The following is a 15,728-nucleotide window of genomic DNA, read 5'->3' as shown; positions in this document are numbered from 1 at the left end:
AAGACATTGCCCAGCCCAAATAATTTTTCATGGGGTTGATCGGGGGGCTTAATACTAATTTTAAGAGGGGTAATCGGGATCTCTATATATGTATAACACTAAAATTTTTATAAAAAAAGTAAACCCCCCCCCCCCCCCCCTTCTCTCTCTCTCTCTCACACACACACACAAGATTGACGATAATTGTGATAACAATAAACAAAAGCAAAGTTATTGTCACGATAAATACAAAACAAAGTTAATGAATTTAGAGGCTCTCCTAGCATTATTCGAAACAAAATTGTTGATCGGTTGTTCATAGTCGATACTTTCTAATATATCACTCATTAAGTCTTTCCAGATTAAACCTATTTTGGACTACTGGGCTTGAGTAATCGGACCCCTCCAACTAACGGCCCTTCAGCGGCAGCTAAAGCCCAACCTACCTATGGGCCGGCCCAGGCCTAGCTAATCAAAGCTAGAATCTGCTCAACAAAAATATGCTATATTAACCAATTGTCAAATTCATGTTTGACACATAAATCAGATAAATGAGCCTCAATAACATGGGTTGGTGGTGTTTAAACTCTAGCCAAGTTCCTTTTGAGACAAAATAACAAATACTTGATTTACAAGAGGACACAAATTTCCTTTTAATACAACTAAAATGTTTTAGCAGGACATTTATTTAACAAGTTATATGCATTCCACAAGATACAATAATCCATTTTTAACAAATAGCAATTAAACAACTATGATATGACTCTGAATCATAGACGATGAAGAATGCGAATCGAAGGGCTTACTTGAATTATACACATTTACACAAACATTAATCAGAACAAGCGTTGCTTCGACTAACGATTTTCAAGCAACACTTGTCACTTGATGTGCTTTTAGTGGCAACCGAACAAGCCAGGTTGTGATTAAGAAGGGGACCTACCCTTGTGGTAAGGGGTCGGTCATCCCCTGTGAAATTCTTTTTATAATGTAAAAGCCCTGACTAACCTCTGTGAGGATACATACATAATCAACCAAGCACCGACCCCAAAAATTTCTGATCTCTATGAAAACATTTCCTTGGTCCGCCGCTTAGTTAAAGATATCAAATGGTGATAGTTTGGTTGGATGCTACATACCTTTATGGCTTTATCAGCCCTTGAATTCAAGCCCATGAATAAAAACTATAAAGTAAAAAAACCAATAATTCTAATAACATATTTAATCCAAAGTGCATGAATATAATAAAACCAACACAACAAGAAACTCAAGATTACAAACTCCATAACTACAATATCATTTCTAAAAACAACAAAAAACTCAAAACAAACTTATTCTCATTTCCTTTCAAACCCCTCTTACAAAACCTCTTTCACCTCTCAATCAAGCTTCACCGACGAAAACAAGTAGTGCACGAACCAGAACGAAGAAAGGAACCCAACCGTCCCAGTCGCAAGCATCACCGCTAGAACCATGAACAACGAGTACCCCAAATAAAGCGTAGCCGACACAGGCCCGCTCAAGCTCTTGAGATCAAACACGAGATAGTTAACTGAGTACAAGAAAATGTACAACGCAACTGAGCCCGAAGCGAAAAACGACTTCCACCACCACTTGTAATCCTCAACACAAAGATGCATGTAGGTCAAGACTAACGACACCTCAGCGCACACGACGACCAAAAGGATCAACACGATGAATAAAAACCCGAAAACGTAATAAACCCGACCCATCCATATGCTAGACATGATGAAAAAGAGCTCGATAAAGAGCGTTCCAAACGGAAGCGTACCCGCACCGAGAACCAGTAACCAAGACGGGTACTTTTGAGACGGGATTTCACGCGGGATTTGATTGGTTCGAACCGGGTACTCGATATGCGGGGCCTTCGCTCCGAAATACCCGCCAACGAGCGTTAACAGGACCGACACACAAAACCAAAGCAAAATCAAGATAACGAATAACGAAAACGGGATCGCACCGGTACTACCCGAGCCCCACAAGAGGAAATTCAACACGAAAAGGATCAAGAACGCGATACCTGGGAAAAAGCACGCGACTTTCCAACAAACCGACACCCACCCTTTATGATCGCCGCTAAAAATCGTTCGCCACATACGAACCGCAACGTAACCGGCCAAGATTCCAAGAACCATGTAAAAAAACAACATACCCGTTAACAGAGTCCCGCGTGAAGCCGGAGACATAAACCCGAGCGCAGCGAATAAGATCGTGACAACCGCCATTCCAAGAATCTGCACCCCGTCACCGACCATAACACATAAAAGCGCGGGATAATCGGGAACCCGAAACACGTCGCTCACGACAAGCTTCCACCCCGATAACTCCTCGTTCATTTGCGCTTGCGCCTCTTTATCCAGCTCCTCGTAATGAGTCAAATCCCGCCTCACGGTTCTCAAGAAAATCACCAACACGATTCCCGCCAAAAACGTTATCACTATTAACGAGTTCAAGATCGAAAACCAGTGGACTTTCGCTCCGTCCATTTTCAAATAAGCGTCCCATCTCGACGGCCATTTGATATCACTTTCCACAAACTCGACTTCGTAAGTGAATGCCACGGGCTCGTTTTCTTTAATACCCATCGTGACCGTGTTCGTTTCGCACACGATCTTCGACGGGTATTTCCTGTACATTTTCAAATTCTTTACCGACTCGATATTATGTTGAAAGCTACACGGTTGAACCTCAAATCCGACGACTATATAACCGGGAATATCGGACCCCGGTTTGTCTACAGTCGGAATAACTTCGGCTGCATCACCGGTACCCATCACACTTGCGACGTTTGTTTCTTCATATTTATGAACAAGAACCGTGAACTTCAAATGATTAAACACATAATACGTGTCTTGAACCTTGATCCCGAGGGGGTACCCGGTCCACCTCACCAAGAAATTATCTCTCTTAGTATACCGGATCGCCGGCAAGTTATCAAGAATCACATTCACTTGATACATTTCATCGATCCGCGCCGTTAAAAGCTTAAACTCGTCGCTCGACAACGGTTTCGTTTGACAAAGAAAGATCTCGGTTTCGTTCGTGTGCATTTTAAACCTATAAGGCGAGTTCTCGATCCGATCGCCCATTAAAAGCTCACCGAGATTCTCGGCACTGTCTTTAACACCTTCTTCGGGTTTACAGAAGGGTAAACTGTAGTAACTGTAGGGGATTTCGGTTTCGATTGAAGTCAAAGAGTTGACTTTTACGGATAATGGATCACCAACAATATATTTGTGTGGGTAACTACCAGGGAGATAATACCCATGACCCAGTTCAAAGATCAAGCAGATCAACAATACCCAGATCTTGAATTTATCAAAAACTTTCATTTTCGTCAGATCTGTAAACCCTAATTCGCATAGCACATTAATCAGTACAAATTCAATCAAAATTTCAACAATTAGTTACAATAGTTATCAATTAATCAAACTAATCTATAATTTACGACACCCATCAACTATAAACATGACAATTTAATCTTAATTAACGAAATTAAACAAGAAACTGAGAGTGCATGCAAGGTGTTCGACTGCCAATGAGGGAAATGGGTTAGATTTGACTGACCTTATGATGGAATCAATGAAGGAAAGTTGAATTATAAGAACAACAGTTGATTTTGGCTTCTTTGTTTTGCTGATTGATGGCTTGTGGAATGATTTGTGAGAGAAATAAGAGTATGCAGGCAAGGTGTTCGACGAAATGTCGATCTTGAATAATAATAATAATGAATTTCGTCGGTGATCTTGGAGGAAATATTGGGTAGAGGACTTAAAGTGGTATTAAAGTGCTGCAAGGTGGATTTTTTAACACGCTATAAGTGGTTTATTATAATTATTATTATTATTTATTTAAGTATTAAATATTATAATTAAAGGTTTTTGAATGGTAATAAAGTTGAAAGTAGAGTAGGATATCATGTAACATGTTTGTTTTGAGTGTATTTATTAATTATGACGATGAGACAACAATAGATCGAACATGTAGATAACTATAAATATAGATAACTATAGACCGGTACGTAGATAGCGTGTATTTAAAACTTATTTTATGAAACATAAGATATCTGAATTAGACAAGGAGGTGGTCAACATACACGTGTTATATTTGAATCCACGTAACAACTCGAGGTATGCAATAAGGCCAAACGTTAGGCGCTAGATAGATCACTAAGGAAAATTAGGTGTAGCGGTTTGAAATATCTTATTGGGCTTGACTCTTTTAAGCCTTTTAGGTTCCAGACTTTGTGGTCTGAAACACGAAAGGGCTCAACTGGGCTTTAGGGAGCAAGACATACGATGGAAATCCCGCTTGAGAAAAAAGTGCCAATGATAACCTAAAAATCACTAAATGTTAAAGATCTCAATCGATACCGTCTAAGGCCTGGCCCATAATAGTTTTGTTCGCCCAATATATGGCTATAGGCTAAGGTCAACCATCAAAAGAGTGGTTTATACATTGCTTCTCCTGAAAGAAAGGTCGCCATGATAAGCATTAAATGCACCAAGTTTGGATTGTTAAACGGAGTCTAGTTAACTTTAGGTCACACTACGTTCGTCTATTTTTAAGGAGCTGAGCTTTGAAATCGAGCTCAACTCAACTAACTAGTTTTGTATTAAAGAAAAAAATGTTGTATTTTTACCAACCATTTATACATATTTTATTAACACCAAATTATGTATTACATAATGAAATTTACAACTAGAAGGTATAACAATTGATTGGTGGCCATCTGGCATTATATTAAGTTTAGATCTGAAAAGAGAAATGTATACAAAGTGAATGTGACAACGTACCCTCAACGTCTTTGTCCACCGACAATTTAACGGCAGGCTAAACACCACTAATTCACTAAAATAAAAAATTTAGTTGACACTAATTAAATTATTTCACGTCTGTATATCAAGCTTTTTTACTTTTTATTTATTTATAATGTAAGTTTTCTTATATTTATTGTCTATAAATATTAACTATACATGTCTATTATATCTTCATTTTAACATGTTAACATTACTAGACCAGAGGCTTGTATGTTAGACGGGCTAAATTATTAGAAACATATGATTGATGATTCACTTAAATATTTATAATTATTGAAATTACTTATTCCATTACACTTTATAATGAAATATGATAAATTATAGTTAAAATTTACACATATTCAATTCAACCGGAAACAATTATGTTTTGAATTGGAGTAAGTGGCTGCCGGCAAAATGTAATATCGATGCTTGGAGGACGGAGATGGATAGAATTCCTACTCGGGGGGCATTGAAACGAAGGAATATAATGATCCCGGATGGTGTTTGTGCCTTGTGTGAGGTGGAGGGGGAGACGACGGATCACTTATCTACGGGTTGCGGTGTGGCGTGGTTGTTTGGAAGCATGTCAGTCGTTGGTGTAAAGTCGTCCATATAACCATCAAGCTTGGAGATATACAAAAAAGTGTTCCACGGGATTATTATTATTGCCTATTGGATAATCTAGTAAACGAGAAATGACAAGGTGTTTGAGGGTAAAGAGGTCAAAGTGGATGAGATTATTGGGGATATAAAAACGTATGGTTTTCTTTGGTTAGAAAATAAGTCAAAGTATAGATCGATAGATTGGTCAAATTGGTGTAATTCTAAGTTCATGTAATTGTGTTCTTTTTAGTTTCTTTGTAGCTTCTCTACGGTTGCGGAGGTTGCTAGTTTTTGGTGTGTTGGTTGCCGTTGATTGTTTATAAAAGTTCACAATTTGAAATAAGGAAACGCATTCGCATTGATACAAAATCCAAAATCACAATCGAAACGAAGGAGAAATGGCGCTTTTTAATGTACTTTCTAATAAAAAAACACAAAATTTTAAAATCACTCTTTGATTCATATTTGAGGGTTGACATGATTCTTGAGCAAATGATTTTTATTTTGTTTATACAACATGAAGAACCTTTAAAATCTTACTATGACATAAATTGATAAATACTAACACATAGATATAACAACACTACAACAAGACAAGTAACAAGATCGTGTGTTAGAACATAATAATAATTTAAACCACTTTTATGGTCAACAAAAGTCAACCATTTGCACCCAAACCTCTTGACTTAGGAAGCCTAGTAGCCACAAGAGGATCAACAATCCCTTGCGAATCTCGCCCGAGACCCGACCCGTCAACATACCCCATCTTCGCCATCATTTTCGACCCGAACCTTTTCGTATGCCTTTCAAACGACCCGACCCGCACATTCCCCAACCCACCCCTACTTTGACCACTCCCAGAGCTTTGACCCTTTAACCGTTGTTGCGGTTGTGGTGGAGTGGTCTCTTCGGGAACCACCTCGGCTCCTAACCCGAGCGACTTTGGCCGTTGGATCACTTCAATCGGCTCGGCTATTCCCGTCCCGTCCTTCCCAAGCCCGTTCCCGTCCACATACCCCATTTTCGCCATCATTCGTGAACCGAACCCGGTCGTGTGGTTTTCAAAAGCACCGTAGCTCGATGAGCTGGCGGTTTGGTCTCTCGGTTTTGGTTCGTCAAAGGGTAAAATGGTCTTATCCGGTTCGGGCTCCATGTTGCCACACGAGATAAACGAAACCGGTTGTTTAGCATAAGTGACGGCCGTCTTATCTTTCTCTCTTATTATTCTCTTGCCGCTTGATCCACTAAAAGTTTTGGCTTTCGTTAACCTCGGGTCTAACGGGCTCAAACCGCTTATTCCTTTTGAAGCTTTTTTACTACTATTTGCAGCTATTTTGCTTGGTGGTGTATTATTATTAACTGTAGAATCAGCATCTCCTATAAGCTGTAACAAGAACATGTGTTTCTATAATTATTAATGTGATTCATAATATGAATAATATGAATAATGTAAAGACAGAATTACAAATTTTGTCCTTTAAACATATGAAACTTATGGATCAGGTCCTTTAAAATGTTTAGCAGGGGTTGTCCTTTACATGACATGTTTATTTATTTTTCGTCCTTTTGACTAACTGGCATCCAAAAACCCCGTTAAGTCTTGGCATGTGAGGGCATTTAAGTCTTTTTACGCATAGCATTTAAGTATTTATAATTAAAAAACAAATTAAATATATTATTAAAAAAAACTAAAAAAAATATGTTAAACAAAAACCCTGTAAAGTTTTGGCATGTTTGGATTTAACTGAGTTTTTGGATGACAGTTAGTGTAAAGAACAAAAAGCAAATGTATTTTTGTCGTATAAAGGACACCGCCACAAATAAACTTTTTAGAGGACCTAATCCATAAATCGCATATATTTAAAGAACAAAATTTGTAATTCTGTCTAATGTAAAATAACCGAATAAACTGAATTTTACTCGCCTTCTCGAGGCGAATCCTGTCACTTGATGATGGCATCCCGGTGTGGTCTGTGCGTGTCACTGTTACAAACCGTCTTTTGCCTGAACCTTGACTGCAGCTTCTCAAACGATAAATTGATGCCAACCTTTGGACCTAAAGTGGCTCATAAATTAATAATAATAATAATAATAATAGATTATAAAAAATATTCATGGTTTGTGAATGTTTATACCTGTGACCAATCCCGAGAGTGCATAAGTTGAAATGACATAATATCACCTTCATTCCGCACCATCTGCTCTAATTTCTGTGTTTAAAAGCCAAAAAAATACACATAAAATACAAGTAATGCATATTTTTTAATAAAAAGTGATTTTTTGCTTACTAAATTTATTTGCTCAAGATCGACACCTCGACGTATCATTCGCTCCTTACGCTTCAAAGCAATCGTATCTTGACGTTGTTTTTTCTTCTCACCTGAAATAATACACTGAGGAGCATATGCGATACAATTGAAGGAAAACAACTTTATTATCATTCTTTTGTCAGGTACCTAACTAACATGTTGCGATGATGCAACCGCTAAAGTTACATTTATTGCATAAATTTGAGTTGATGTTACCATTAAACAGCCAAAAAGATGTAAGAAATAATTGTGATAACCGTGTTAAAAGGCAACTGATGTTGGTCTAAAGTCTTGTGACCTATGTTTTGGAGGCTGCTATAGATACACCGGTGATGCTAGATTGCTATCAAACACTAGACGACGTCATCATGCGTAGATGTGTGACAGGAAAAAACTGTCATACGATTCATATGACTTTGTCAATGGTCATGTCATACGGGCCGTATAATTTGACAGCACCAACTCATACGCCCCATAGGCCCATAATAAACATTATGGCCCGTATGGCCGTATAACGTACCCTTCTAACACGTTATACGACCCCGTATGACGATTTTCTCCATGTCATACGCCTCATATGACATGTCAATGGTGTCTGTATAGCGTGTCAACGGTGTTCTTTAGATGCAACCATGTTCTAACCCCATAAAAACCCTCAAATTTTCCTAGAATTTTGATTTAAGATAACCTTTAACCTTGTCAACACAATGCCACATTACCCGTTTTCTGAGCACCACGTCAAAGAACGGGAGTAAACACGATCAAGCTTATGGACATGTCATCTGCCACATAGCCATTTTGCCCTAATAGCTTGTACTTATCACCTCAAAACAAGCTTTTAAAAAAACTTAAACTTTATATCAAAAATCTTGAAAATTTAGTGGTTTTTCAAATTTCAATTAAAGATTATATATTTACCTGAAATAAAAATAGATCAAGATCAATTTACGAATATTATTACCTGGGAGTCTCCTGGAATGGTTACTTTTTTCATGCTTCTTCTTCTTCTTTTGTTTATAAGCAATTCGAGGGTCTTTAACGAGCATAAGATCATCTATAGTAGACCAATCATTTACATCAGCTCGAAACGTGATAGATTTCGGTTGACTTTGACTTTTCATTCTTGACCGAGGCTTCTTCATACCATATTCCCTCGATGCTTCCTGAAGTGCTATCCCTCCAAACTTTCTTACAGTATCATTAATATTATCATCATCGTCGTCGTCATCATCATCTGAAACATCAAGATTTGAATCTTTATAACTTCCACCGATTCCTTCAATAAAATCCTTAGCAATCTCATCATCTACATCAGATGACGTGTCACTATCCGACGAGTCGTCAGAATCTTTAGATTCTGACGAACCATTATCATCGTCATCCTCCACGTCAGATACACATTCACGCCACCGATTGATAAAAATCCAGAATTTTTTTCTGGAGACGATAACGGGTCGGTTTCGGTTTCTATTTCCTCGGAGGTTGATGAATCAGAAATGTGGCCTTCTTGTTTTTCATCGACACACGTGTCTTCTTCTTTTTCGTGAAATCCTAATCCTCTATGAATACCGTCATCTACTTCTGATGTTGTATCATACTCGCTGGTGTATTTGACAGTTTCAGTTTCTTTGACTAGTGTTTGGTCAACGAAAACAACGGTCTTAGTATTAACCGAAACAACAGGGTCTGATTCGACTAACTGTTTATGTTCATTATCACCTTCATTTGGAAGAGGGTCCAGCTGAAAACATCAATTTAGTCAACTCGGTCAAATATCTCGTAGAACTAAATTGTCATTCTAATTACAACAGTCAAACAAAGACTACAAATTTATTTGTGGAACCGAATTATAGCAAATAATAGGGAGAAAATAGCAGTGTTATTTTCTTTTAGTTTTGAAAAGTTAAAAGCAAATTTCTACCATTATCTTCTTGCATTTTCGACCGCATATAATATCTTGATCTGAAAAGAAAATAGTAACTTACGTTTGGGCCAACTATTAAAATTATAGAAAAGAATAAAATGTTGATTTTATATGAAAACTTTTTAAAAATATTCGAAAAATCAACACTTCATTGTCTTCTATAATTTCTCAGCTGACCCAAAAATAAGTTTTTAACATTTTCATTTCAAGACTAGGTATAATACACGATTGGAATCGCAACAAGACAATGAAAGGAGTCTGCTTTTAACTCCACTACAGTTTTAACTTTGTAAGAAGATCCAAACTTTCTTTTTCAGCTCAAAACTTTCATGCCCAAATGGCAAAACCAAAACCATGGTATTCAAAACTCAAAAACTGACATTTCGGTTTTTGGTTCGGCTTTAGCCCAAAAACTGACATTTCGGTTTTTGTACAACCATCAAATTATGCCCTAGACTCATAAAGAGCTCACACAAATTGCACAATGAAATTAAAACAGATACAATCTCAAAGCTTGAGTATAGAAAAAAACCACTAATTGAGGATAACTATAACCAACAGCATTCATTTTCACCCAAAGGGTTGGATTTTCACCCAAAAACTTTGATTTTCGGTTTGCCCGGCCAACCGCTCACCAACTACCGTCTCTCCGACCGACGATAAGTACAAAGGCAAGGAAGGTTTGCTCTTTTTTTGCTGGCCCAGAATACCGTTTCTCCGGCGATACACTCAGTTGTGTTACCGTTTCTCCGGCGAATCACCGAGCGACGATACGTACAAAGGGTTGAAGTTCTAAACACCTGAAAACCATCTCGACACAGCGACTCTTTTTTTGTCTCTGTTTTTGCACTAAATCTTGATCTCCGGAAAATCGAGCCGAGATCTAGTGTTTACCGGAGAGCGTCGAACTACAAGTTGCAAGTCCAGACGACCGGCCAACCGAAGCTTCACACCGAAAAGACATCCCCGGAAAGATTTTTAGTTGGGCTCCTTCCCGGATTCAGGCGACCAACATTTGGGGGGATTTGGTTTCTTTTCTCAGAATCTGACGACTGATTGTTGGCAGCTTCTTGGATCTTAGCTGATTCACCCTCTGCCGCCACCGTAACACGTCGCCGGAGCTCCGTCGTCGCCGCCGCTCAACGCCGCCGCCGCCGAAACTCAAGGGTTGTAGATTGTGTCACGTTTCTAGCTTATTCTCGTTAGCTCACGGTGTCTCATCCCGGTTTCAATATTGGTGACTTGCTAAAATCCCGGTGAGATCGTTTCATATCTTTTATTTTTGTTGGCAATAGGCCTTGATGCTGCTAGAGTAGTCAGTCCAATTTATCTGTTACTGTGTGCCGTGTGTATTATTATTATTATTAGTTTTTGTTACTACTATTATTATTATTATTATTATTATTATTAGTGATTTGGTGTTCTATTGCTTGTGTTTGTGTGATTAGTTGCAACCATAGAGCGTAGGAACCATGACTATTACCTGAGACCATGTCCTGAATCGAGGGGTGTAGGAAAGAGTAAAGATAGGGAGCGTATATTGCGTTTGGCTTCTTGGAATGTAGGAACATTAAATGGTAAGTTGTTAGAATTGGTAGATGTGCTTAAAAGACGTAGGGTTCAGATAGCATGCCTCCAGGAGACTAAGTGGAAAGGACATAGAGGGGCTGAGTGTAATGGGTATAAGTTGTGGTACTCGGGGTCTGATGGAGCTAGGAATGGAGTGGGGTTTCTAGTGGCTAAGGAAATACACACTAGTGTGGTGGAGGTGATAAGACATAATGACAGGATTATGGTGTTGAAATTAGTACTAGGAGAGGAAGTAGTGGCAGTAGTCTCCGCCTACGCGCCTCATGTAGGCCTAGGGGATCAGGAAAAGAGAGAATTTTGGGATTGCCTAGACGCAGTGGTAGGGGGCATACCTAGGGGGGAGAGGATTTGCATAGGAGGTGATTTTAATGGACACATTGGTAAGGCTAACGATGGTTTTCAAGCCGTACATGGGGGTTTCGGTTTTGGTGATAGGAATGAGACCGGAACAGATCTTCTAGAGTTTGCGGTGGCACATGACCTAGGTATTATAAATTCTTTTTTTAGGAAACGAGATTCTCATTTAATCACTTTTAGCAGTGGCGGACGCGACAAGCAAATTGACTACCTTTTGATGAGGCGAGGAGACCGACGTTGGTGGAAGGACTGCAAAGTCATACCTGGGGAGGCTGTTGTGACTCAACATCGACTACTAGTGACTGATATAGCCTTCAGAAATAAGCTGACTGTTCGAGAGAAGAAAGGTACACCGAGAATTCGATGGGGAAATTTGAAGGACGAAAATCTCCTTCTGTTTAAGGATAAACTCATACTGCATACGCGGGCTCGACTAAATGGGGACTCAACTCATATATGGGAAGCTATGGAGACAAAGATCATCCAAGTAGCAAAGGAGACTCTCGGGGTCACAACAGGAAAGTCAAGTGGGCATAAGGAGTCTTGGTGGTGGAATGACGCAGTGCAAGACAAGATAAGGGACAAACAAGGATGTTTTAGGGAGCTAATGAGGTGCACGAATGAGGAGGAGCGAGTGGATTTGAGGGACAACTACAAAACGGCCAAGATAGAGGCAAAGAAGGCAGTGGCGGAAGCAAAGAAGGCGGCCTTTAAACGGATGTATGAAAGTCTAGAAACAAAAGAGGGGGAACATGCTATGTTTAAGATTGCCAAAGCCAGGGAGCGTAGAAGGCAAGATCTAGGACCGGTGAAGTTCATAAAGGATACAGATGGGCATGTACTGGTCAAGGAGCATGACATCAAGCTAAGATGGCAAACCTACTTCCACAATCTTTTTAACAATGGGAGAGCTTACCAAGAAGAACATGACAACACAAACTTTCATCGACAACAATCGAATAACTGCTACTGCCGACGGATCACACGAGAAGAGGTGAAGGACGCACTTAGGAGGATAGGAAGGTCTAAGGCGGTTGGCCCAGACAACATACCCATCGAGGTGTGGAAGTGTCTGGGGGAGGAAGGAGTCATGTGGTTAACTACTCTGTTCAATAGTATTCTCAAATCAGGTAAGATGCCAGACCAGTGGAGGAGCAGCGTTGTAGTTCCTATCTATAAGAACAAAGGAGACGCCCAATGTTGTGGTAACTACCGAGGAATCAAACTACTAAGTCATACTATGAAGCTATGGGAAAGAGTGTTTGAGGTTAGACTTAGACGAGAAACTCAGGTTACGGTCAACCAATTTGGCTTCATGCCGGGGCGTTCCACCACAGAGGCAATACACCTTATAAGAAGATTAATGGAAAAGTATAGGGAGAAGAAGCGTGATCTACATATGGTGTTTATTGACCTAGAAAAGGCCTACGACAGTGTGCCACGACAGGTGCTCTGGGAGTGCTTGGAGGGTAGAAGAGTGCCCATGAAATACATAGAGATAATTATGGATATGTATACCAGGAGTGAAACAAGTGTCCGTGCGCCAGTGGGGGATACTGATTTCTTTCCTGTAGAGGTAGATCTTCACCAGGGGTCAGCGTTGAGCCCGTTTCTTTTTGCAGTAGTCTTGGATGAGTTGTCAAAGTCGATTCAGGGGACTCTCCCGTGGTGCATGATGTTCGCAGACGATATTGTGTTACTTGCTGAGAAAAAACAAGATCTAAACATGAGGCTTGAGGAGTGGCGAACAACCTTAGAGACAAAAGGTTTAAAGATTAGCCGATCTAAGACGGAGTACCTACACTGTGATTTTGGTGAGATAAACGACAGTGAAGACGCACACATCACAATTGAAGGGCAGGTGGTCCCGCAGGTAACGAAGTTCAAGTATTTAGGATCATTTGTACAGAGCGATGGGGAATTAGACAGTGATGTGACCCACCGAGTTCAGGTAGGATGGTGTAGATGGAAAGCAGCCACAGGTATATTATGCGACAAGAGTTTCCCGACTAATCTGAAGGGAAAATTCTATAGGGTGGCAGTTAGACCTGCAATGCTATATGGAACAGATTGTTGGGCCATCAAGAAGGCACAAGTGCGGAAGATGGAGGTAGCAGAAATGAGAATGCTACGTTGGATGTGTGGGCACACAAGGCTAGACAGAATAAGAAACGTTGTGCTTCGCGAGAGATTAGGGGTGGCGAACATAGCAGACAAGATAAGAGAGTGGAGATTGAGATGGTTTGGACATGTAAAGAGAAGACAGACGACGAATCCTGTTAGATCCGTAGAAAACATTACTATAGAGGGGAGGAGGGGTAGAGGACGACCGAAATTGACTTGGGATGAGAGGATTAGGCATGATTTGATAGACCTAAACCTCTCTGAGGACATGGTTGAGGATAGGAATTCGTGGAGAAGTAGAATTAAAGTTAAGGATTTTTAGAGAGAATTGAATACCTTAGGGCTTAGACTTAACTTATTTAGGTCACATACCATAATGGTATTTCCCTTACATACTTTATTATTATTATTATTAGCTTTTATATTGCGGTTAAACTGTGACCTTTTTATTAATATTATTATAATTAGTAGTAGTTTTTTATATAACTGTTAAACTTTGATTTCCTTTTTTTGCTTCATACACATGTTCTTAGAGCCGAGGGTCTCTCTGGAAGCCACCTCTTTATTCCTTTGGATAGAGGTACGGTGTGCCTACATCCCACCCTCCCCAGACCCTACCTATAGCTCTGCTGTCGGTGGGATTTTACTGGGTATGATTGATTGATTGATTGATTGATATTCATTTTCAGCTTCTAAGATTCAACAATAACTCTCGAATTGGAACTCGAAGCTTTCGATTTACCTCCAGAACCACTTCCAATTGCACCTCTCGCTTCAGATCTACTCTTCCCTATAAGCATACAATCAAATCACAATTCACATAAGTCATTATACCGTACCAAACCAGTACAGACCAAGCACAATCCGTACCGGCACCTGTATCTGTTTTCTCATGTTTTCAGCATCGGTACCATTCAGTTTCCATATTTTTCGGTATTCGTACTTTTCCGTATGGTACCGGTTCACCGGTACCAAATAAAAATGTACAAAAAGTACCGATACCGAAAATACTGAAACCGAATAGTACCGATGCAGAAAACATGAGAAAACATATACGGGTGCCGGTACGGATTGTGTTCAGTCTGTACTGCTTCGGTTTCAGTAAGATGTCTTATGTGAATTGTGATTTTTACATACAAAAACACCAAAACCAAAAAATACCGAAACTGAACCGGTACGGACCGAACACAATCCGTATTAGCTTTCTCATGCTTTCTGCATCGGTACCATTCAATTCAGTATTTTTACCGTACCTTTCTGTATGGTACCGGTTCACCTGTACCAAACAGAAAAGTAATGAAAAGTACGGATACCAAAAAATACTGAAATCGTATGGTACCGGTACAAAAAACATGAGAAAACGAGTACGAGTGCCGGTACTGATTGTGTTCGGTCCATACCGGTTCGGTTTCGGTACCATTTATTTTCGGTACATTTCAACATCTATGCTTTAATATGTAAAAGTACGAATGGTATCTATACAGAAAACATAAAATAATGAATACGATCGTGTGTTTGGTCCGTACCGGTATCATTATTATTCCGTACATAAAAAGGACACATACCGACACCGAATGATACCAATACAGAAAACATGAAAAAACGAATATAAGTACTGGTACGGATGTTATTAGATATTATTAAAATGAAATGAAATACCTTTGGAAGGTGGAGAAATGGTAACCGGAGACCAGTCGGATAACAACCCGCCGTTGACAAATGGAGAAGATTGTTTAATGGGTTTTTGCAGTAGTCTTGGATGAGTTGTCAAAGTCGATTCAGGGGACTCTCCCGTGGTGCATGATGTTCGCAGACGATATTGTGTTACTTGCTGAGAAAAAACAAGATCTAAACATGAGGCTTGAGGAGTGGCGAACAACCTTAGAGACAAAAGGTTTAAAGATTAGCCGATCTAAGACGGAGTACCTACACTGTGATTTTGGTGAGATAAACGACAGTGAAGACGCACACATCACAATTGAAGGGCAGGTGGTCCCGCAGGTAACGAAGTTCAAGTAT

At 39.6% G+C, this 15,728-nt stretch overlaps 1 protein-coding gene and 1 pseudogene across 2 annotated transcripts; both read right to left on the bottom strand.

Annotated features, from left to right (window-relative positions):
• Nucleotides 1-1,199: 1,199 nt before the first annotated feature.
• Nucleotides 1,200-3,832, bottom strand: LOC143632375 (transmembrane 9 superfamily member 11 pseudogene; annotated as a pseudogene). Its single transcript, XR_013153506.1, has 2 exons — nt 3,568-3,832; nt 1,200-3,352 (listed from the first exon to the last, which is right to left on the bottom strand). The product of XR_013153506.1 is annotated as a transmembrane 9 superfamily member 11 pseudogene (transcript).
• A 2,162-nt stretch (nt 3,833-5,994) lies between these two features.
• Nucleotides 5,995-9,994, bottom strand: LOC143632332 (uncharacterized). Its single transcript, XM_077100880.1, has 7 exons — nt 9,944-9,994; nt 9,284-9,455; nt 8,676-9,200; nt 7,694-7,785; nt 7,541-7,615; nt 7,330-7,461; nt 5,995-6,789 (listed from the first exon to the last, which is right to left on the bottom strand). Exons 1-7 carry the CDS (start codon nt 9,992-9,994, stop codon nt 6,064-6,066), a joined length of 1,773 nt encoding a protein of 590 aa, XP_076956995.1. The 3' UTR covers nt 5,995-6,063.
• Nucleotides 9,995-15,728: the final 5,734 nt, after the last annotated feature.

The sequence above is a fragment of the Bidens hawaiensis genome, unplaced genomic scaffold, assembly GCF_021521415.1.
Source record: "Bidens hawaiensis isolate Kalapana, Puna unplaced genomic scaffold, B.hawaiensis_p1.1 tig00006387_1, whole genome shotgun sequence".
NCBI classification, from domain to species: Eukaryota; Viridiplantae; Streptophyta; class Magnoliopsida; order Asterales; family Asteraceae; genus Bidens; species Bidens hawaiensis.
This window is presented reverse-complemented; position numbering and strand designations above follow the sequence as displayed.